We start from the raw sequence: 22,797 nt of genomic DNA, 5'->3' as shown, positions 1-22,797 counted from the left end.
TTGACGCTGAGGGGGACCAAGCAGCTTATTGGATATGATCTTCTCATTTGACATATGGGGAAATTGTGGCTCAGAGAGGAAAAGGGATTTACCCAAAGACACATAACTAATAGGGCCAAGGTTAAGATCCATGTGTTCTGCCATCTTAGCAAGCTTCAACGTGGATTGCGATGTGATGTTTTGGAGCATTGTGGCCATTTAAGAGCACGAATTCTAGGACCAGACTCCCGGCTTGGAATCTCAGCTCTACTGTTTATAGGCTGTGTTACCTCAGGCAAGTTAATTAATATATCTGAGCCTCAGTTTCCTCTTTTGTGGAACCGAAATGATAATTTTACCCCACTTCCAGGTCTGCTGTGAAGAATAGGTGAGCTAATGCATGTACAATACTTTGAGTGGTGTTTACAACAGAACTATACAAGTGGCTGTTATGATTATTTTATTACTTAGTTACTCAATATGAAAACACGTATTTCATTAGATTCTAAAATATGCTTTAATATTTGTTCTTCGGGTTCTGACTGTTCTCATACGTAATTTCTCTTCACTGTGTTCCAACTTGAAAATAACAGTTTGTTCTAAGTGTTTTTGAATGTTAGGTGCTAGGTATTAAAATGTGTTTAAGGGGCACCTGGATAGCTCAGTCGGTTAAGCATCCGACCCTTGGTTTTGGCTCAGGTCATGATCTCAGGATCATGGGATCGAGCCCTGCCTAGGGCTTGTTGCTCAGCAGGGAATCTACTTTAGATTCTCTTCTTCTCCCTTTCCCTCTGCCTCTCCCTCCCCACACACTCTCTTTCAAATGAATAAATAAATCTTCTAAAAAATAAATAATAGAAATATGTTTAAGAAAGAGTCTGTGCACTTAAGACGTTCATAGTCAAGGGAACAGTTATGGCAGGTGAACGGATCTAAGGAGCCATAAGGCAAAACAAGCAACAGGAACTGCTCCAAATGAAGTATACAGGAAGAATCAAGGGTGTTGGAAAGGCTTCAAGAGGGCAGTGACATTTGATACGGGTTTTGAAATCAGGCTGAATGGAATGACGGAAGTTGTTCCAGGCTAGGGTAATACATAGCAGAAGCAGAGGAAAGAAAGTATTTGTCGTGATTGAGGAAAGGATGAATGTTGTGTGTGTCTGGAGCATGGTTTGGGGAGAGTTCCTAGGGGGTAATGGAGATTGGGAATGTACTCGGTAGGAAAGGGGAAGAAAGGTGATATTTATGTGCGCTTACTGTATACTGGGCTCTTTGAAGGTACTGGGTACTGAAGATGTATATGGGAATTCATTTGGTTCTTGCAATCAGCCCAAGGAAGCAGGTACAGAGAAGCAGAGTAAACCGATCAGTATCACACTTAGCAAGTGGCAGAATCCTGATTCACACTGAGATCACTCTCCGACCCTGATGCCCAGGCTCTTTCCGCATACCACATCAACCTTCGGACTTGCATACCAGTTGGACACTATGGAAAATGGGAGCTTCAAAGGTTTTTGAATATGGAGGAAACACGTTTTCCATTGTAGCTTATTTATTCGCTTATTCATTTATTTACTGCTTTTGCTGGTGATAATATAGACGATTGCTTAAAGGGAGGAGAGATCAGAGACTAAAAATAATCCGTTGTGAAACTGTTGCAATAGGTAAAAGGTGGGGGGGGGGGACTTGAACTAGGGCCATTGTAATGGAGAGGAGGAGGCATGTATGAGAGAGAGGCTGGCTTGCCAGGACATATGACCAGTCGGATGTGGTCAGGTGCAAGGGTGAAGGAGAGTCAACCATGAAGCCATGGTTTTCCATCTGGTATGATATGGTGGATCTCATCGCTGTTCTTCAGTGAGATAGGAAGCCTAGGCAGAGGCATGGATTTAGAGAAGGAAGTGAGTTCAGTTTTTTTACAGTTTGGTTTTCTCAGAGTCTTCCCAGTCCATGTCCAGGAAGCAGGTAGATATGTGGGTCTGAAGCTTGAGGGAGAACAAAGACAGAGCCTTGGGGGAATATCTACACATGTACTCTGGGCAGAAGAAATACAGCAAATAAGCAGAACCCAGTGGAAGCAGTTGAAGAGGACCAGGAGTGAGTGAGAGAGGTCATCACAATCACGGGGGAAGAGAATTTCAATAAGGAAGAGGTGGTTGGCATTGTCAGGTGCTCCGGAATGGCCAGGTCAGATAGACTGAAAAATGTGCCTTCCATTTAGCGATTGAAGAGGTTATTGAGGAAAATGAAGCAGGTCAAGTAGACTATTAGGGGCAGAAATCATGTGGCAGCAGTTTGAAAACTGAATTGAAGTGGTTACCTGGAAACACTGAGTGTGTAGAGTGATGGCAGAATCTAGGAAATTTTCAGTAGGATGGAGAAATTTGAGCACATATTTTGGGAGAAACGAGTCACTAAGGAGGTAGCTAATAAATGGGGAGAGAGCAGAGGATAATTGATAAAGATTTTGGAGGAAGCAGGAAAGAATGGAAGGCAGTATGCAGAGAGAACGTTAGCTGTGGACTTGAGCCCTTCCTCTGAAATGGAGTTAGGAGGAAAGAATGCGCAGAGTGCTGAGAAAGTTGGGCTTTTTTTTTCAACAGAAAAAAATGTGTGAGGCATTCATGATTAGTTACCTTTTTAATTTAGAATGTCTTTTTGTCTAAGAAACCTTGCTCCATTTGTTCCATATAAAGTCCTATGGAAACAAAAAACAACATGATTAAAAATGGGCAAGGGCGCCTGGGTGGCTCAGTGGGTTAAACCACTACCTTCGGCTCAGGTCATGATCTCAGGGTCCCAGGATCGAGTCCTGCATCAGGCTCTCTGCTCAGCAGGTAGCCTGCTTCCTCCCTCTCTCTGCCTGCCTCTCTGCCTACTTGTGATCTTTTTCTATCAAATAAATAAATAAAATCTTTTTAAAAAATGGGTAAAAGGCCCACATACATCCTTCTCCTTGAAAAGATATACAGATGACCAGTGAACATGTGAAAAGATGCTCAACATCATTAATTATTAGGGAAATGCCCATCAAAACCACACTTCACATCCATAAGGATGGCAAAACCAAAACCAAAACCAAAACCAAACCAAAACCAAAACCAAAACCAAAAAACGAACCAAAAAATCTTGAAAATAACAAGTGTTGGTGAGGATGTGGAGAGATTGGAACCCTTGGGCACTGCTGGTGAGAAAGTTGGCAGGATGGTCTGGTTAATCTGGGCCAGGCTTGGCTGATCACAGCTGCAAGTCAGCTGTTGGGTCAGCTAGGTGTTGGCTTTTCTCAAATGGCCTCATCTGGGATGACTTGTATCTACCCTATGGGGCATCTCATCCTTGAGAACATTAACCCAGGCTTGTTCTTATGATGTGACACAGGTTTAAGCAAGCAAATCAATTATATAAGATAGCTAGTGAAAATGCATATAAGCTTTTCAAGCCTCTGTTGGCTTCGCATTTGCTAACATCCCATTGGCCAAAGCAAGTCATATGGCATAGTTCACATTCAGAGTGGGAGGGGTCTACAGAGTTACAGGGCAAAGGGCAAGGCTATAAAGAGGCCATTAATTGTGGATACTAATGCAATTAATCTATTACAGAATGCTTAAGTAAAGCCTGGGAACTTTCACATTTAACAAGCTTCCCAGAGTGGTTTTTATGTGGGTGATCCATGGACAACATTTTCACAAATGTTGTCTAGTGTCTCTTGGCACCAAAATTGCAACTGCAATCATAAAAGGGGGTTGCACGTTGGGGAACAAATATCCCTTTCCTTAGTTCCAGCTTATGATTCAGGCTGCTTGGTCTCTTGGAGGCAGAAGCTTAACTAAAGCTCTATCTGTGTTTCAGACAATCTCATACAGTCATTTACTTTTTACAAAGAATAATGCAGTTGGATTAAAGCTGATAAGGTATTATTTTTTCATGCAGGTCAGGAAGGCATTGTTGGTTTGTTTTGTGTTGCTTGTTATAATATGTATTTCTGTCCCAGAGAAGCTCGTATAATGGAAATGAAGCATCGAGGTGGTTTATGGGGCATGTGATAGGATCATAAAGTTGAGACTGTTGCTTGGACGAGACCTTTCTTAGAATAGTAATCCAAGCAATGAGAACATGTACAGGAAAGAAGGGAAATTGTAAGAAGAAACTCCATTATTTAGCCAGTTGTGGGAGGTTTTTGTTCCTCAGACCCTTAGTCAAAATGGGGAATTAGAGATATACTTAAGATGGCCGCCCTCATGCAGGTCACGGGTGAGTTCAGCAAGGCGGGAACCGGGATACTGTTGGCTCCCTGATGCCAACCACAGTGCCTGCCCTATATTGAGGGCTGAATGTAAGTGTTGAACAAATATCTGCAGATTCCTGGGATCCACTGTCAGAGATTTTTGAATGAGGAGGCTGAAGAGTGTTCCTTACGGTGTGGTCCCTGAGCCATGTGAATGAGAATCACTTACAGAGTTTGTTTAAAATCAGATGCCTGGGTTCCCACCTTCCATTTCCTGCATGGGATGCGTGAGAGACCCCACTTTCCACATTTGTGAAATCCCTGAGTAGGGACTGCTGCCACCAATTCAGTCTTGTCTGGAGGGGTGGTTCTTGTCTTGTGGTGTGATTTTCATCCTCTACCCTCGCCCCAGCACAGTCACTACAGGGTAGGCTCTGGGCCAGCACACTGATCTGAGGACTGTGGCCGGGCCAGCTCCCTTCATATGGGATTGGGGTTAGTCATTTAACATCTCTTAGCTCTTTAGCTTTCATTTCCTCAAGTTTGTATTTTGAGGACTTTTCCCCTGGGCAGCCAGATTTAAATTAATACTATATTGTCAGCTTCCTTATTCTCAGGGATAGAAGTTGGCCCTTGACCCCTAAAGCAACTATGGATCTTGGAGTCCTGAGCTGTAAAGTATCAGTTGCTTCCAGAAGGCTTTCTTGCTTCAGTGTCTTTGACAATGTAGGCTTTCCTAGTGCTGGGATTTTGGAGAAAATGGAGTTCTGAGTTCTGGGAAGTGGAGCGACTGAGTAACGCCCTCCCAGTCATGTGGGATCTGGACATGAACAGCTGTAGAGTTGCAAGATAAGAATCTCCTTTGCCCCATAATTTTCCATTACAGGTATCACTTCTATCACCAGAATGTTTTAAAATATCAAAACAAACTGGACACTTTCTCCCCCTGTCTGGAAGAAAGGCATGTTTATTTAAGTGCGGAGTGTGACATTTGGAAATGTGTGACCTGTGAAAGAGGTTTTTGGAGATTAGTTGGGGGTTTGAATGGAACATCTCCCATTTTGTGTATTTCTTTTATTTTTGTTCATCCTGTGTCTTATTCACATAGTGATTTTAATTCACTTGCCTGATCTCCTGAGTCAAGGATTTAGGCAAAGCCATTCTCTGTCATAAGGGTAAGATTTCCAGAAGGGCTGGAGGGACGCTTCCATACTAAAAGTGAATGCACCAAGCCAGCCAAGCTTCAAGTGTCTTATAGGTTAGGGGTCTCAAGTATGCTTGCATAAGAGGATTCAGGAACCTTCCCTCTGGGAACAAATGGCCATACACTACGCTGAGTTTCTTCCAGCCTTCTTGGAGTGCAAGCAAAGGCAGTCTCTGCCACGACATTACCTTCCTGTGAGCCTTTTAGTGCTAGTGCTGTTTTGCTCTGATGCTTGGAACCCTGTGTCTTGAGTCACTTTCTTAGTGTTCTTTGGGTTCTGCCTGGATTTCAGTCAAAATCGTGCTTCATGACTTTTCTATTCCCAGTGTGCTTGCTCCTCACAGCAAAGGATCTATTGGCTGTTTCTTGAATCATTTTGTGTCTTTTAGGGTGTTAACATTTTCAATTTTGCCACATTCCACAGTTTTACCTGCTCTGACGTGAGCTCGATAAAGAGCTACCAAAATTGAGTAAAGAGATACATGAGTATCTGGAAGCATGAGCCATCCTTTTCTCTTTAGCCTGCCTTGATTATTTTATCTCAGTCAGCTATGAAAAGAGTCAAGCACTTTATTTTTTATTTGCTTTTAATTTTTTTTTTTTTAAGAGAGGAAGAGACGGAGTGAGGCGGAGCAGAGAGAGAAGGAGAGAGGGAGCATCTCAAGCCGTCTCCACACCGAGCACAGAGGCCAGCTTGGGGCTTGATTTCATGACCCTGAGATCATGACCTGAGCCGAAATGAAAAGTTGGACGCTTTACCAACAGAGCCCCCCAGGCGCCCCAAGAACCAAACATTTTAAATGCTTGCTTGAAAACTCACAGAAAAGCAAATTTCAACTCCTTAGACTTTAACTGAATCATGGCTTCCTCAGGCCCACCAGTTCATGTTCTTGATAGTATTTGCATTTGGGACCATTGTATTTACTTCTTCCTGGGACAGGAGTTCATACTCCTGGGGTAGTCGAACTCGTTTGAAGCTGGCAGTTCCGTTCTAGAGAACACGAGGTGGTAGTCAGCAGCGTGGGCCTTGCAGTCAGTCAGATGTGGTTCCCGTCCATACTCTGCTTCTTAGTAGCTGTGCAGCCTTGGGGGAAGTCATTTTGCCCATCTTGGGTCTGTTTCCCTGTTTTACACATGGGGACATGAGCAGTCCAAACAACATAGGTTAGTTGTGAGGATTTAGTAACAGACTCTATTTAAAGAGTAGTGCATAATCCTTGGACTCAGCTGTCATCATAATGATAGTTATTTCCTTGACTTGCTCAATTAGGAATAGTACAGGATGCTAGGACATACTGTTCCTCTAGGACAGGGGGCAGCAACCAAATCCAGCCTGCCTGTGAGCTAACAATGATTTTCACATTTTTAAATGGTTGAAAGAAATGAAGAGTACTGTTGGTGGCATGGGGAAATGATATGAAATTCATATTTCTGGGTCCATCAATCAACTGTTACTGGAACCCAACCATGTGTGTTCAGCGCCATGTTGTCTAAGGCTCTTTCGCTCTACAAAAGAAGAGTTCAGTACTTGCAACAGTGATCATATAGCCTTGAAAGTTCTGATATTTACTACTTGCCAGTCTCTGCTCTAAAACATTTAGCTGCCTGTCTGGATCATCAGAGGTATGGATAATTTGGGTATAATGTGCTGATTCTCACCGCTTACATCCCCAAACTCTGTGTGTGTTTGTGTGTGCAGAGTAATTTACAAGGGAGGAAATTATATAGGTTCCCCACAGGACAAATGAGATGAGGCTGCTGCGGCATTTTAAACTAAGGGTTCACTTTGTGTCTTTGAGGGATCAGGAAGGATTTAAAAGTAGTGGTACCATTGGTTAAATGCATTTACATGTTCTATTGTTTTTCTTTCTTCCATCAGAACCTTCTTGGCAAGGAGGCAAGAATGGGTGATTAGTTTCTCTTTGTAAAATGGATTAAATTGCTCTTATTAGATGTACTGTAATTCCGAGGCATTGGTTCTGAATGTGGCAAAGTCTCATCTCAGCAAATATCACCTTAACACCCTAATCTCCCCAAAAAAGGGCAATTTCTATAGAGAAATGGAAAATCTTAGAATATCCAGGGTGGAAGGAGCCTTGGAGATCTACAGAGATGATATTCATATTAATATCGCTCTGCTGATGTAGATATAATATCCTGTTTGAAGGCAAAATACTGTATAATGAACAAGCCCTAGTCCTTTCAGCCTGTTCAACCAGGATGGCCTTTAATGGGTGTTTGTGTATTGGAACTAGATTTGAATACCTGTAAGATATTAAATTTCATATTCTTTACAAAATGTGCAGTTATAGAGACACATAAACATAATGCCCAGTTTTGAATTGTGGGGGTGGGGATAGAAATGTTGCCAGTTTAGGGCATTTCCTCTGCCTTTCCCTGGGTCTATCCTCAGCCTGGCCCGTGGCCTTAATGAAATTCTTTTCCAGTAGGGGTGAGGTAGGCACGGGGCTGGGGAAAGGTGAGGGCAAGATCTGGAAGTTTAGTCTCCTAGGGGGAAAGATACGTGTTTCACTGAGCCGTGCAGGCATACCAATCTGAGTGTCTCTGTCAGGGAGGGATCCTAGGCTGTGAAGCTGCAGATGTGTTGAGAGTGGGGGTGGGGGTGAGATAATGGCCTGCCCCAAGGAGAAGGAGGAAGGCAACGAAGCAATGAGAAGAGGTATTGGACTAGATCTTTCTGAAAGGATCTCAGAACCACCTACTCCTCCCCACCTCTTGCTTTTATACTTATAGGACTGGTGAGAGGGGAGATGTATTTTTTAACATTTGATGTTCTCCTGGTGTACCCCATGATTCTGTGTTTAGCCAACAGGCCAAGCTGAAAGGTGGCCACATGTATATGGAACTAACTTTCAAGTTTGTTAGATACAGAATCCATTGAGTAGTCTTACCTTACAGTCTGAGGATTTATACCAGAATCTTCCATATAGAACTGGGCCTGGCCCCCTTTGCCCTCTAGCCCTCCTTCCCCTTCTGCTGTCTCCAGGGAGGCACAGTCAACATCTGTCACCGTCACTAGCTATGTACACACCAGTGCTTCCTCTTTATACACTCTACTGGTGGACTTCCACTTTGATGAGGCTTGGGTACGGAGTGGAAATCTGACTACTCAACAAGCTGCTTTATGGGGGAATCAAATTTTAGATTGGCCATTGTGGACAACAGTACAGCAATTCCTCCAAAAATTAGAAACAGCGGGGGTGCCTGGGTGGCTCAGTCGGTTGAGTGTCTGACTCTTGATTTTGGTTAAAGTCGTGATCTCAGGGTCATGAGTTCAAGCCCCACATTGGGCTCCACGCCGAGCATGGAGCCTGCTTTAGATTCTCTCTCTTCCTCTTCTTCTGCCCCTCCTACCCCATCCTGCCTACTCATGTGCATTCTCTCTCTCTCTCTCTATCTCTCTTGGAAAAAAAAGCTATTAAAAAAAGAAATAGGGGCACCTGGGTGGCTCAGTGGGTTAAAGCTTCTGCCTTCGGCTCAGGTCATGATCCCAGGGTCCTGGGATCGAGCCCCGCATCAGGCTCTCTGCTAAGCAGGGAGCCTGCTTCCTCCTCTCTCTCTGCCTGCTTCTCTGCCTACTTGTGATCTCTGTCTGTCAAATAAATAAGTAAAATCTTTTAAAAAAATACTCATCCTTTAAAAAAAAAAGAAACAGAAATACCATAAGACCCAGTAATTTCACTATTGGGTATTTACTGAAAGAAAACAAAACGCTAACTTGAAAAGATACATGTACCCCTATATTTATTGTAGCATTAGTTATGATAGCCAAGATATAGAAATGATCTAAACGTCCAATAAGAGATAAATGAACAAGGAAAATGTGGTATGTGCATGTGTGTGTAATGGAATATCACTCAGCCATAAAAAGAATGAAATCTTGCGATTTGCAACAACATGGTTGGACCTAGAAGATATAATGCTAAGTGAAATAAATCATTCAGAGACAGACAAATACTATATGATTTCATTCATGTGTGTAACCAAAGAACAAAACAAATTAATAAACAAATAATAACACAGTACAGAGAGAAGACTGATGGTTGCCAGAGGGAAGGGAGGATGGGCAAAATGGGTGAAGGACAGTGGGAGTTATAGGCTTCCAGTTATAGAATGAGTAAGTCTCAGGGATAAAAAGCATAGGGAATATAGTCAATGGTGTTGTAACAGATTTGTGTGGGGATACACGGTAGCTACACTTGTGGTGAGCACAGCATAATACATAGAGATATTCAATCACTATGTTGTACACCTGAAACTAACATAACGTTGTGTGTCAACTATATGCAAATACAAAGTTTTGAAAACAATAAAGTAATCAACTTGAATGCCCAAACTACCACTCCGTTTGAACAGCAGAGCTGATGACTCTGTCTTGTGAATGGTTTAGGCAGGAGAACAGCAGTGGGCACAGCTAGAGATGTCAACACCATGAAGTATAATGACTCAGGGGCTTTGACCTCTTCCCCCAGGATGAGGCCAAGAAAAGCTCTTGGGCTTCCAGCCTCCAGGGCATGTGTTTCCTTTGGACCAGGTGGTGGTCGGTTTTCAGGGATCTGCATCTGCTCAGTACAGAGTTCTGAGCAATGGGTGGTGGGAGTGGACACAGTTGACCCCGGGCCATTGTGAGTCTGTGGCTGGGCCAGAATGTTGGCAACGCCCACAGAACTGTTGAGCCTCCTGAGCTCAGGGAAGAAGGCCGAGTAAGAAAACCGACTGTCACTAGTCCTTTAACCATGTTTGTTCACCGAACTCACACTTTTATAACAGGCAGAGGATCAAAGGTGTAAATAAAGCCAATTACTTGAGTTTGCCATTGATTTTCATGTATAAATTCTCAATATAGTTTTGATTTAAGAATTAAAAATAATGGCCTGGAGTTTTGCATTCTGCTGTGGCAGTTATACAGTTGGCCAGCAAGAGCCTTGTGCTCGGAGGTTTTCTCTTCTCGGAAGGGAGCCTGTGTTAAGAGTCATGCCTGCTGATGAAGAAAAGCTCCTGTTTTCCAGGTGCTTGTGTTGTGTCAGGCATTGTTGAAGTGTTTACTAATGGGACCTCATTTAATGCCACTGGTAGTTCTGTGAGGTACACTCCTCTTTTTAGGCACATGTTACAGATGGGGAAACTGAGGCTCAGGGATTCACTTGTCCAGGACACCAACTGATAATTCTAAGGAATTATTGAAATTCTAAGTCAAAGCTGCCTGACTTCTTTCCCCATTCTTTGCACCACGTTTGGAAACTTCTGTGGGGAGATTTGTTTGGAGGGCTCTCCATTGGGCAGTAAGTATCTTGCAGACCCGGCTGGACTGGAGACCCGGAGCTAGAGCAGGAAACCAAGAGTGCAGGTGAAAGGGAACAATTTCCTGGGAGACCAGGAAAACCAAAAAGGAAGCTCTAGCTTGTAGGGGCCAGAGAAGGCAAGACTTAGGGGAGAAGCTGATGGCTTCACTAATCAAGTAGAGAGAGACTTGGGCCTCGGAGGAAATGGAGAGACTGTAAGTGGGCAGGGCGGGCAGCCTGGCTCCCTCTGAACGTCCCTTTCACTTGGCTTCCTTCCCATGCAGCTCCAGTGTGCAGGGCCACTCGACCACGTTCTGGTGAAGGACTGAATGGGGGTGGGGTTAATTAGTAAGGCTGTATCCTCTAGGGAGATCCCAAACTTGGGTGCATTGACAAGATGGAAAGGAGAGTGTGCCAGTCCCCGTCTCCCTTCCCTGATCTGGTCCTGTTTACTTCTGGCCATTGTCATTGCTTGGTAGATCAGAGCCCCTCTTCCTTAGGCCTCGAGACATCAGAATGTCTCAGTCTAGTGTTTTTGTGTGCAGAACACTGGGCGCCAAGTTGAAGGTGTCTTCCTGGTGATCCACTGTGTCCTAGGCCTGGGAACATCAGAGTGACTTTTCTTTTTCTTTTTCTTTCTTTTTTAAAGATTTTATTTATTTATTTGACAGAGAGAGAGAGAGAGAGAGAGAGAGCGTGCAAGCTGGTAGAGCTTCAGGCAGAGGACAGAGGGAGAGGAAGAAGCAGAGAGTCCCGCTGAGCAGAGAGCCTGATGTGGGACTCGATCCCAGGACCCCGGGATCATATCCTGAGCTGAAGGCAGACACTTAACTGACTGAGCCCCCCAGAAGCCCCCAGAGTGACTTTTCACATCTTATCTCTGTCCTTGGAGATAGTAATTCAGTAATAAGTCTTCTCAGAGAGGGAACAGCTTGTCTGCTCTGCTTTTCGACTCGCAAAGTTTATGTCGGAAGGAAGGTTTCTTTTCCCAGGGAGGTGTTACTATTTCCCAGGGTCCCCCTCATCTGTGCAACTAATGAGAAGGCAGGAAGCTTTACTGCAGAAGCACAAAGTGTGAGGACAGAGACAAGATGCTTCTGCTTTGCCCTTCAGATCGAAGACAGCTAGGAGTAGTGTGACACCAACTTAGTGAGCTATGTTGCCATCATTGTGCCTCCTGGTCTTTAGACAGAAGCAGTAGGCAGATGACATAAATGACTGTCATTCTTTCTACGTGTCTGAGGTTTGGTTTGTCTGCTCATTCAGCGAGTTTTCCGTTAGCCGTGCAGCATCACAATCGTTTTCTGGTACCACATATGGCTTTATTCATCATCGTCTCCAGCCTTCCACACATGCCCCCATTAAAGAGATTTCTCTAATTACGTGTTATGCAGGTGTTTTGTATTACAAACAATGTTTAATTGTATTCGTTCGGAACAGGTTGCAATTAAAATCTATAAACCGTTTAAGCCTCTCTAAAAGCTCCGCCATCTACCTTTCAGCTTAGCATTAATATTTACCCTAGAGAGGAAAAACATCTCATCCCGTATTTCTCTGATGTATGTACCATTTTTGTTATTAATAAAAACAAAAGACACATGTTTAATTGGATCCCTTAGGTATTGATTAAAAAAAGAGTCGGATTCCTCCCTTGCCAGGGCGGTTCCATAGGGCTTCCCTGAACCATCCTTTGTTTCGATCCTTTGAGGGTTCACATGCTGAATGTTTTCCTTCCAACTACCATGCTGAGAGCTTACCAAATGCTGTGCCCTTGGGTGTGGGCAGCAGAAGTTCTCTGAGAGAGGGGAGGTCTGCAGCCCACGAGGGCCCGAAGAGAAGGCCGCCTTGAGCTCTCTTCCCATGTTGGGCAAAGAGAGGAAGGAAACAGCAGCCATTTGGCACCAAAATCCTGCTTACCTGGGGCTTTGGGCTGTTGGAAGTTAACTGTGTAATACATCTGAGGACAGTTCCAATGAGCCCTTTTTTCTTTTCTTTCTTTTTTTTTACTTTTGCATTTTATTTATTTATTTTTTTAATCAACATATAACGTATTTTTATCCCCAGGGGTACAGGTCTGTGAATCGCCAGGTTTACACATTTTACAGCACTCATCATAGCACATACCCTCCCTAATGTCCATATCCCAACCACCGTCTCCTGTCCCCCTCCCCAAGCAACCCTCAGTCTCTTTTTTGAGATTGATTCTTTTATGGTTTGTCTCCCTCCCGATCCCATCTTCTTTCATTTTTTCTTTTCCTACCCCCCAAACCCCCCACATTGCATCTCCACTTCCTCATTTCAGGGAGATCATATGATAGTTGTCTTTCTCTGACTGACTTATTTCGCTAAGCATGATACCTTCTAGTTCCATCCACGTCATCACAGATGGCAAGATTTCATTGCTTTTGATGGCTGCATAGTATTCCATTGTGTGTGTGTGTGTGTGTGTGTGTGTGTGTGTGTGTGTGTATCACTTCTTCTTTATCCATTCATCTGTTGATGAATATCTAGGTTCTTTCCATAGTTTGGCTATTGTGGACTTTGCTGCCATAAACATTTGGGTGCACATGCCCCTTCGGAAAACCACATTTGTATCTTTAGGATATATACCCAGTAGTGCAATCGCTGGGTCATAGGGTAGACGAGCCCCTTTTTCGACTCAAAAATGTTACTATTTCTTTCGATACTTTATCTCATAATCAATATTCAATTTTCAAGGCAGTGAAACTAATCAGAATAGCAGATGAATCCAGCTCAAGGGAAGGGAGGTAGAATGAGTACATTGCAAATGGGGCAGAGCAGGAAAATGGGAGAATGTTGGTAACCACAGGGTGGGTTTTTTCCCCATGAGTTCACTTCTCTGTGGGTTTGTCCTTCGAAACACCAGACACAGGAGGGAGGAACAGTATTCAGAAAGCAACCGAGTTCTTGTGGCCTTTCTGTCTGTGGCATTGGGATGTTTCTGGTGATGGGGCCGGCTGTGTAGTTCCTCTGGAGCCTGTGATCACAGACCCTGGTGGGGTGGAATTCTCCTGCACCACAAGGCAGGCTGGGGGCATGGAGGTTGAGGCAGGCATAGGGGATGGTAGCAGTGAGACATTCTGGAACACCATTCTGGCATCTTCTGGATTCTTGAGAATAGGTTCTCTCTCAAGCCCCATCTTACGTTCATCTTTATTACACCTTTCATTTCAACCTTTGCTGGCAGGTAAGGAGATCAGCGTAACCTTTAAGGTCTTCACAAGAGAAGTTGAGCAATAGCATTTATTTATGTATTTATGTATGTATGTATGTATTTATTTATTTATAGATTTTATTTAGTCATTAGAGAGAGGGAGAGAAAGAGAGTGAAGGAGCATGAGCCAGTGGCGGGAGGTGGTGGGCAGGGAGAGGCAGAGGGAGAGGGAAAGGCGACTCCCCACCTGAGCAGGGAGCCAGATGTTGGGCTTGATCCCAGGACCCCAAGATGATGATCTGAGCTGAAGGCAGACACCTAACCGAATGAGCCAACCCTGTGCCCCTGCCCTAATAATTTATTTAACCAACATTTGCTGAATGCTTCCTGAGTCAGGTCCCTTGCTAGAGTGTTGGGGGCATAAAGACGAAGGAATTCTCATCCTTGAGGAGGTCATAGTCAGCTGGGGGATAACAGAAGTAAGCCAGGAATTACAAAGTCCTTGGAAAAGTGCCAGCATGAAGATCTGCAGCTCTGTTCCCTGAGTGCTTTGGGGGTGAGGGTGCTCAGAGCAGTGACTGGACAGTGGCAGCCCTGTTAGCAGATCTGGAGGCCTGTCCACCTTGGACTTGACATTCAGCCTCCGGCCAAATGCTTGTCTTCGAAAACGATTTTATTTTAACACAATCAATTTTTTATTATGCTAACTCACATGATGTATTCTGTAGAGATTTACTGAACCATTTTTCCCTTTAAAATAACTAACTATATGTTTTGACATGCTTCAGGGGATCCTTTTATAAAGTAGCATGGATTGGACAATACCAGAATACATCAGTGTGAGGCAAAGCCTGAATCAGTAACACACAAACAACTGCATCTTCAAAAACATAAAGGAAAGCAAAATGCTAAAAATCACAAACTACAGAGAGGCAGCCTGGCAATGGGGAACAGTTACTTGCAAAGAGGAAGGCACAGGTCCCTGTTGACTCTGCTGCTGAGTCCCCCTAGCAGGTCCCCGTTTCTGTCCAGACCTCAGTTTCCTGGTCAGGAGAATGGGTGGTGGATGAGAATCTCAGGTCACTAAAGTGCCTTCCCAGGAGCATCCAGCCTTGGGGATGAACTGCAGGGAAAGCAGCCCTCCCTTCGTGAATAGGGCTTCTAGTGTCTGCTTTTCCCAACCCCCTGGGATCAGCCTTTTGGAGGAATGAATGAGGGCTTGCCTCTTTTGTTCCATCCCCCACCCTCTCTTAACTCATGCACACGTGTGGTCCTGTGCACACACACGTGAACATACTCCCCTGCCGTACTGGAGAAAAAGAAGAGACGCCTATTTTTCACTCGAGTCTCACGAATGACAGCTGTACTTTTTTACACAGTTAAGCTATTAGATGGAATTCCATTCTCCTTGTCAAGTTGCAGACAGGGGAAGGAGCCCAGAATTCTAATGGTGCTGGTGTTCTTGGCAAGCACCTTCCACAGGGTGGTAAGGTAATCAGTCCGCAGTTAGGCAGTCTGAAGGCTTCGGTTTTCCTCTGACTTGGAAAAAGCGGAAGGGTGGGGTGGGGAGCTTGGTATTACGACTTCCATCCGTGGGACTTTGCTCTGAGGTTAACTTACTTTTTCCCATCGATTGCGTAGTCCTCTGCATCCCCGCAGTACCCATGGCAATCAAGGAGGGAGGACAAGACAGATTGACTTTTTGTGTCTTTGTAGCATTGGTGGACCACAGACTTTTGGGAACTGGAGTTGCTTTTATTCTTTTGAATTCAGCCCTATATCTTCTTTCAGTCAGGATGCATTTACCTTCCCAGAATCCACTCCTTAAGGACAGGCAGGTGGGCTACTCAGGGCATCCTAAAGTCTTCTGGCTCAAAGAACATAATGCACTTTAGCTACAAACCCACCCCATTCCCACCTCTGCCCTGGTTTCCTCTCCTTTTTGTGATTTTAGCAGTTTGGGTTTATGGGAAACTCTCAGTTCCTTAATGTAGCCTGCCAAAGAATAAAAAGGCTTGCCAGAGCTTCACCCCCCACGGAAAACATGGGATGTAATTGACTCCAAGGAGTCCTTGCATCTCTTTTCCCTTGCCGGGACCTGAATAAGTCTGTTGCCTTGGCTTTGTGGGCCAGGCCGGTATCTGTAGCCTTCTTGCCATCCGTGGAGCAAATGGTTGCAGGCAGTTGCCAGAGTCCAGTGCTCTGCTTGTCATGGGAAGCCTATTGACTTTAATCGTGACCATCTGGCTCGATGCCTCAGAAGAAGATGTCTCAGGGAAGGCTTATTTCATGAATTGACCTTTGTTTATTTCAAAGCTGCACTGCTGTTCCAACTTCAGCATTGCATTTTATGCGATGGGCACCGGAAGTACAAACGGAAGTTCTGCAGAGGGTACTCCCCATGAAACTTAACAATCCATGTGCGATTGCCACTTTCAACACAATCGGGACACATTGTCGTTCCCCTTTTACTGAAAACATGTGGTGGGTACTTCAAGCAAACCCTAGGCCAAGCCATGGTGCCATTAAGGAGAGCAGGCATTAAAAATGGGAAAATGGTATCCAGGTGGCAGGAGGAATTCAGTAGGTGGGATGGGAAATATTTATTGTTAACGAGCTTTCATAAGGAGAACAGAAACAAATTAGATGTGATTTGCAGGTCTGTTGGCAGGCAGGATCTGCCTAGCAGACGGGAAACTTGGAGAGGATTCTCAGTACTGGACCTCACACTTGACCCAAGTCTGTCCACCCCACCCCACCCTTCCCTGGAACATGCCGAAGAAGTATTGAGCATTGCAAGTTTATTTAAAATAATATCTGCCAAGGGTTAGTAAGTGCCACATTCCCGGCACCACACTAATGGCTTTTACTTACCTTCTCTCGCGTCATTCTGACAAGGATCGTGTGAGGTGGGAGATATTATCCCCATCTTCTGGATGAGAAAATCGAAACTTCGACATTAAGTTGATGGAGGTTGCATGGCTAGGAAGTCCCAGAGCTGAGACTCAGTTCCACATCTCTCTTGACTTCCAGGCCCTTGCTCTGTACTATTTGGAAGTTCAACAAGAAGAGAGAGGCACTCGTAAATTTGACAACGGATCACAACCTCTCCCAGGGCAGGGCTTGGCACACGTCTACTGTGTCTTCTCTGCAGCCAGCTGGGTCTGCCTAAGCAGCTCTGGCAATGGGAATACATGGGTCTCCTTCACAGGAAAGTTTTCAATCTGTCCACACTGCTTCAGTCCCCAGTGGTGCAGTAAAGGAGAGGAAAGAAGAGTAGAAGAGATGGCTTTGACACACCCACAGAGAGGCATCATCCACCCAGCCTTTGACACACCCAGGCTTTGACACACCCACAGAGAGGCATCATCCTCCCAGCCTCAGTGGCATAGAAGGACAGGATGGTCCCAGCGAGGAGGGGGGCGGAGCTGAAGACAGATTTCCATTTCTTCCAGTGTCGCTTCCTTTCCCTTTGTCCTCTCTGAAGTCCATCACCTACCGGGTTTTAGGGTATAGCCAACTGAGACTTCTTTCGGAGGCAGTGGAAGGGATCATGGGCGAAGTGTCAGAAGAGGGGACAGCAAGGTCAGCTTCACCATCTCTGAGGTGTGTGGGACTGTGGGCAAGTCCCATAACTGCAGCGTTTGGATCTATACGGTGAACATCATTATCCTTTCCCATTATGTTCCCATTACTGGATCATTGTAAAGATTAAATGGGGAGATATGTGTCAAAGTATTTCAAAAGCCTAAAGCTCCACATAATATAGGGGATTATGAGAAGCTTAAGAAAGGATAGTCACAAAACTGACATTGTCCTTTAAAGATGTTATTTATTTATTTGAGAGAGAGAGAGATGGGGGAAGGGGCAGAGGGAAAGAGAGAGAATCTCCAGCAGACTCTGCACTGAGCATGGATCCCGATGTGGGGCTTGAGATCATGACTTAAGCCTAAATCAGGAGTTAGAGGCTTATCGCACTGAGCCACCCAGGTGCCCTGACATTGATCTTTATTTAAAAAAAATTTTTTTAAATTTATTTGACACACAGAGAGAGAGAGAGAGAGAGAGAGAGAGAGAGAGCCGCACACTAGCAGGGGAAGCTACAGGCAAACGGAGACAGGGAGAAGCATGCTCCCCACTGAGCAAAGAGTCTATGTGGGGCTCTATCCCAGGACCTTAAGATTATGGCCTGAGCTGAAGGCGGATGCCTAACCCATTGAGCCACCCAGTCCTCCCTGACATTGTCTTTTTAATGAGAGGCAGTGGGTGCTGCCTTCCTCCCTTGGTGGGCAAGCTTCCTCGTCTTTAAAGCACATTTCCAGAGCAGAAGGAAGCCCAAGCGCCACGTTTCTGATCTGAGAGCTAGTTTGAGATGTAAATGAACTCTGTCTCTCAAGACACAGCTTTGCATCTATTTTGCATTCAAATTTATTTATCTAGAGACAAAATCGTGCATTCTTTACTTCTACTCACAGCATATGCAAGCAGATCAAATGAGGTGCTGATCCAGCAAAATGGCAAGTAGCCTTTTGCTTCCTTGAAATTGCTAATTTTACAAATGGCACAGTGTTGAAACATGGCACGGAATATCTATTTTACTAGAATCTGGCAACACAGGCACATATGGTCTTGTCAAAAATGAATCAAACACAATTCCAGGATTATAATTAAGTAGTTGAAATTCCAAAAGGAATAAGTTAACGTGAACAAAGTCGGATTTAGATTGCTTTTTGCTAGCTTTCTCTCAGGTCCCTTCCTTGGCATACTGTTGGCAACATACTGACTTGCTCTGAGAAAAGTTGAATTGTCAAACATCAAACGTTTTCACACTGACTCTAAAGGTGTGTGATTTAACATCTATATTCCATGTTTTGGGGTACGATATGTCAAAAAATCTAAGAGGACCAAGATAGAAGTCAAGCCAAATGTCCCTATGTAAATATTTAGGTTAAAGCCTTTTCCTACTAAACAGAAACTTCTGATCAATTCCCTAGCAGACCTGCCGAGATGAAGAAAGAAGATGGGGCTGTTATCGAAGGAAACTCTCTCTCCCCCATCTCACTCTCTCATCTCTCTCTCTCTCTCTCTCTCTCTCTCACACACACACACACACACATAAACATACACACACAATTTCAATCTCAAACTCTCTCTGAATACTCAGTCATGTGCAATTCTTGCCTGGAAGACCAACGTCTAGCATAGGGCATGTGGAGAGAGTTAAGTTGGAGATTTACAGGGATTCTCTTGGAGTTGTTGTAGACATGATTTTGGGTCCTGATTGAGAAGTCAGTATCTATACCATGAAAACAAATATCAGCCCAAGGGTGGAAACAACCCAAAAGTTCTTCAGCTGACGAGCGGATAAACAACCGAGGTACACACCTCCACACAATGGTGTATGATTTCATCGGTAAGAAAAAGAATGAAGGACTGGTCCATGCTACAGCATGGATGAACCTAGAAGACATGATACCAGAAACAAGGCAGACACAAAAGCCCACATATTCTATGATGTCATGTATATGAAATGTCTAGAATAGGCAAATTCATGCACATAGGAAGCCAATCAGCAGTTACCAGATGATAGGGGAAGGAGGGAGATTGGTTGATCAGCTAGAGAAGATGTAGTTTCCTTTTGGGGTGTTGAAAATGTTCCAAAATTGACTGTGGCTATAGTTGTGCAACTGTGTGAATACACTAAAAACATTGGCTTGTTCACTTTGAATGGGTGCATGGTGTGGTATATAGGTGGTATCATATCTCCATAAAGCTGTTACCAACAAAAGTTTCTCTCCAATGGTTTTTGTGTGCCCTCCCCATTCAGAAGCTTGGGAGTCCCAGTTCAGATTCCTGACCCCACTGCTAGATTGTAGGATCTCCTGGTTCTTCATGGTCCAGCTTGCTTCTCCCCCAGCTTTAGTTCTATTATCCAGAACAAAAAAACACTCTGGAAGAGAATGGATGCCGTGGTGGAAGAGGGGAGACAAAGACTTTGAGATTCAAGTGGTGTCTACATAGAACCACTGCTCCCACTTGGGTAGGCACTCTCCTGTCACAATTGGCACCCAAATTATTCCCATTCTCCTGTTTTCCTGGGGCCTTGCCAAGCCCAGATCAGGTCACTTCCTTGTAAGATCTAAGTAACCTGGAGATTTTTCTTCCACAAGAGTGCAGAGATTTTATTAATGAAAGCTTCTACAGAACTTTTTTTAATGATTCATACAGGAAATTATAACTTTCATAAGAAAGGGGGGGTAGAATTTTTAACCCTGGTTTAGCATGACAAACTTGAGAATCGAGCTGTGCACTCCACTCACTAGCTCCTTTTCCTGTGTACTTAAAGAAAGGAAAAGAAAGACTTTTCTTGCTGTTCGATCCCCAAGCTACTTCTGCTTTCTGACTTGAAAGGCAAGCAGTCCAAAGGGAGGAAATAGTATTTGGACACCTGTAAGAGAAAATATTCTTATAAATTGGATAGTGATTCCTAACCATCGTTGATGAATATAAGTACCTTTTGTTAAAATCTTATCAATGAACACATATTTCTAGGAAGATTATATTACAGTTGAAATTATGAATAAGTTGCTAAAGGCCCATGCTGGAAAGCCAATATGCCCTTAATTCAACTAAAATATTTATTCAATAAAGACTGACGGTGGTATGAAGTATTTAAAATGATGGTGGAAACAAAAGCTTTTGTCATAAGAGACCATGGTCTACTTAGAACATTTTTCCTGCTTTCTTCCATCTTGGGTCTCTGCGCCTTCCAGCCCTTCACAGAACTTCCAGTTAGCGCCATGCTGGGACAGAGCATCCCAAGGTTCACAACCTTTGTGCCCTGTAGGAGCCACTATGAGGAGGGCCCAGGGAAGAACAGGCCATTTTCACTGGAAAACAAGTGGTGGTTACTAATTATGGTGACCATGTACTTTGGATTTGGATTCGCTGCACCTTTTTTAATAATAAGACACCAACAGCTTAAAAAAAGAAGGATGTTTTAATTAATCCATAAAACAGATGTGAAAAGGAACATTTTAAGAGGTGCAGTCTCTTTTAAAAATGGATCTAACTCTTTTTAAAAAAATTTTATTTGTTTGACAGAGATCACAAATAGGCAGAGAGGCAGGCAGAGAGAGAGAGAGAGGAGGGGAAGCAGGCTCCCTGCTGAACAGAAAACCAGATGCGGGGCTCGATCCCAGGACCCTGGGATCATGACCTGAGCCAAAGGCAGAGGCTTTAACTCACTGAGCCACCCAGGTGCCCCTGGATCTAACTCTGGAATTCAATATACCCGATATGTTTATAAATAAACTTACTATATGAATCCTTAAAACAACAACAACAACAACAACAACAAAACCCCTCCATTTCCCCAATGTGGTTCCCTGAATAGATTACCAAAAATGCTTAGATAATGACAAGTGGTAGTCACCATTCCGCTGTCTTTGCACTTAAATGTATCTTAGCATAAGATCTGCTTTGAAGAGGGTTTTAAAAAAAATATTCAACCAAATTAAAAAAAATCAATTATACATTATGAAGTTTATTCTCAGCCACTCGTTCAAAGCCCTTGGGTACCCAAAGTGGTGGTATTTTTAGAGATCTGTGTCTACTTTCTTAATTCATTTGTGGCTGCAAAGAATGATTCTGCTAACAGCATGAAAAAGAGCCAAATATTGACTCCAGAGATTATGCAGGGTGCCCTATAATTAGTTTTATGACCAAAAAGAAAAGAATGCCTTGGATGATTGACAGGATGGATTGAATGAATGAATGTATGAATGAACAAACAGATGAGTAAATATCATCCATTCAGAAATTCTCAGAATTTCTCAGAAAATCTCAGAATTCTCAGAAATACTTCCGAGAGCGTCATTTCAGTGGTGATGAGCGCTCTGGTGATGAGCGCCTCGTAGGGACGAGCCAGGCTCGGGAGAGGGTCCGGGTAGAGGCAATATGTGACTCCAAAAAGGGAAGGCAAAGGGAGTAAGAAAAGTATCAGCGGGAAAGACAGGCAGGAAGCCAAGAGAGTGAAGAAGAGAATGATAAAGATTAAGGCGCAGCTGTGAGGAAGGCGGGGCTGCAGGGCGGAGAATCAGCTAGCCGGGGTGGATGGGGGACAGCTGGTGACTCCTGAGAAAGTCTGAAGTCCTAAACCTTTGTAATCTGGAAAACTTGGTTAACCACAGTGACTCATTCCCCAGTTATGCCACAAATCCAGGATTTTGCTGGAAAAGCAAGCAGACTGGCCCAGGACATTCTCAACTCCTGCTGCTGTTTCCACTTCGACATCTGACAGAGGTTCTCCATGACATAAACAAAGCACAGTCTTTGACTTAAGAATCATTGAGGACGGCTTTCGTTTTGCAGCTAAAACCAGTACCGAGAGTTCAACTTTACAGAGTGATGCCCATATGCTGGTCACTGTTCTAAGGGTTTGTTTTAACTCACTGAATCCTCAGAATGACGCCGAAAAGTAGAAACCATTGTCATTCCATCTTACAGATGAGGAACTGACTGAGGCCCAGAGAGGTTCGGCAACTTGCCTCTGGTCACACAGCTCAGAAGTCTTGCCATAGACCTTGGGCATAATCACTGATCTGTATTTCTAGACGTCTGGGTGCAGTTCCAGGAATGGAACCCAGGTCTCCTGGCTCCCAGTTCACTGACTTTTCTCCTGTGCTAACCAGAACTCTCTGGTGCCCCCTCTCTGGAGCATCGATGGCCCAGATAACATTACAGTCCCACAGTGACCACGAGTATGAAAACAAACTCTTCGCTCTCCCTGTCTCTTTTTGAATGGTTCTACCTCTGGGAGGGGTTCAAGCCAACCTTCCCCCCATCACTGGGGCTGGGCTGCCCAGAACAGTCCCTCCAACTTGGCATTGCCAATTGGACAGTGAGTGAG

The 22,797-nt window shown here is 44.2% G+C and overlaps 2 protein-coding genes across 4 annotated transcripts in view; both read left to right on the top strand.

The window, feature by feature from the left end:
* HS6ST2 (heparan sulfate 6-O-sulfotransferase 2) overlaps positions 1-22,797 on the top strand; it is a 280,792-nt gene that overhangs the window by 110,117 nt on the left and 147,878 nt on the right. The gene's annotated exons all lie outside the window — the stretch shown is intronic.
* On the top strand, positions 20,687-20,890 carry LOC131822093 (cytochrome c oxidase subunit 7C, mitochondrial-like). Its single transcript, XM_059158481.1, has one exon. It carries the CDS (start codon positions 20,687-20,689, stop codon positions 20,888-20,890), a length of 204 nt encoding a protein of 67 aa, XP_059014464.1.

Source organism: Mustela lutreola, chromosome X (genome assembly GCF_030435805.1).
Source record: "Mustela lutreola isolate mMusLut2 chromosome X, mMusLut2.pri, whole genome shotgun sequence".
Lineage (NCBI taxonomy): Eukaryota > Metazoa > Chordata > Mammalia > Carnivora > Mustelidae > Mustela > Mustela lutreola.
Note: the sequence above shows the minus strand (reverse complement) of the source record. Positions and strands in the feature narration are given on the sequence as shown.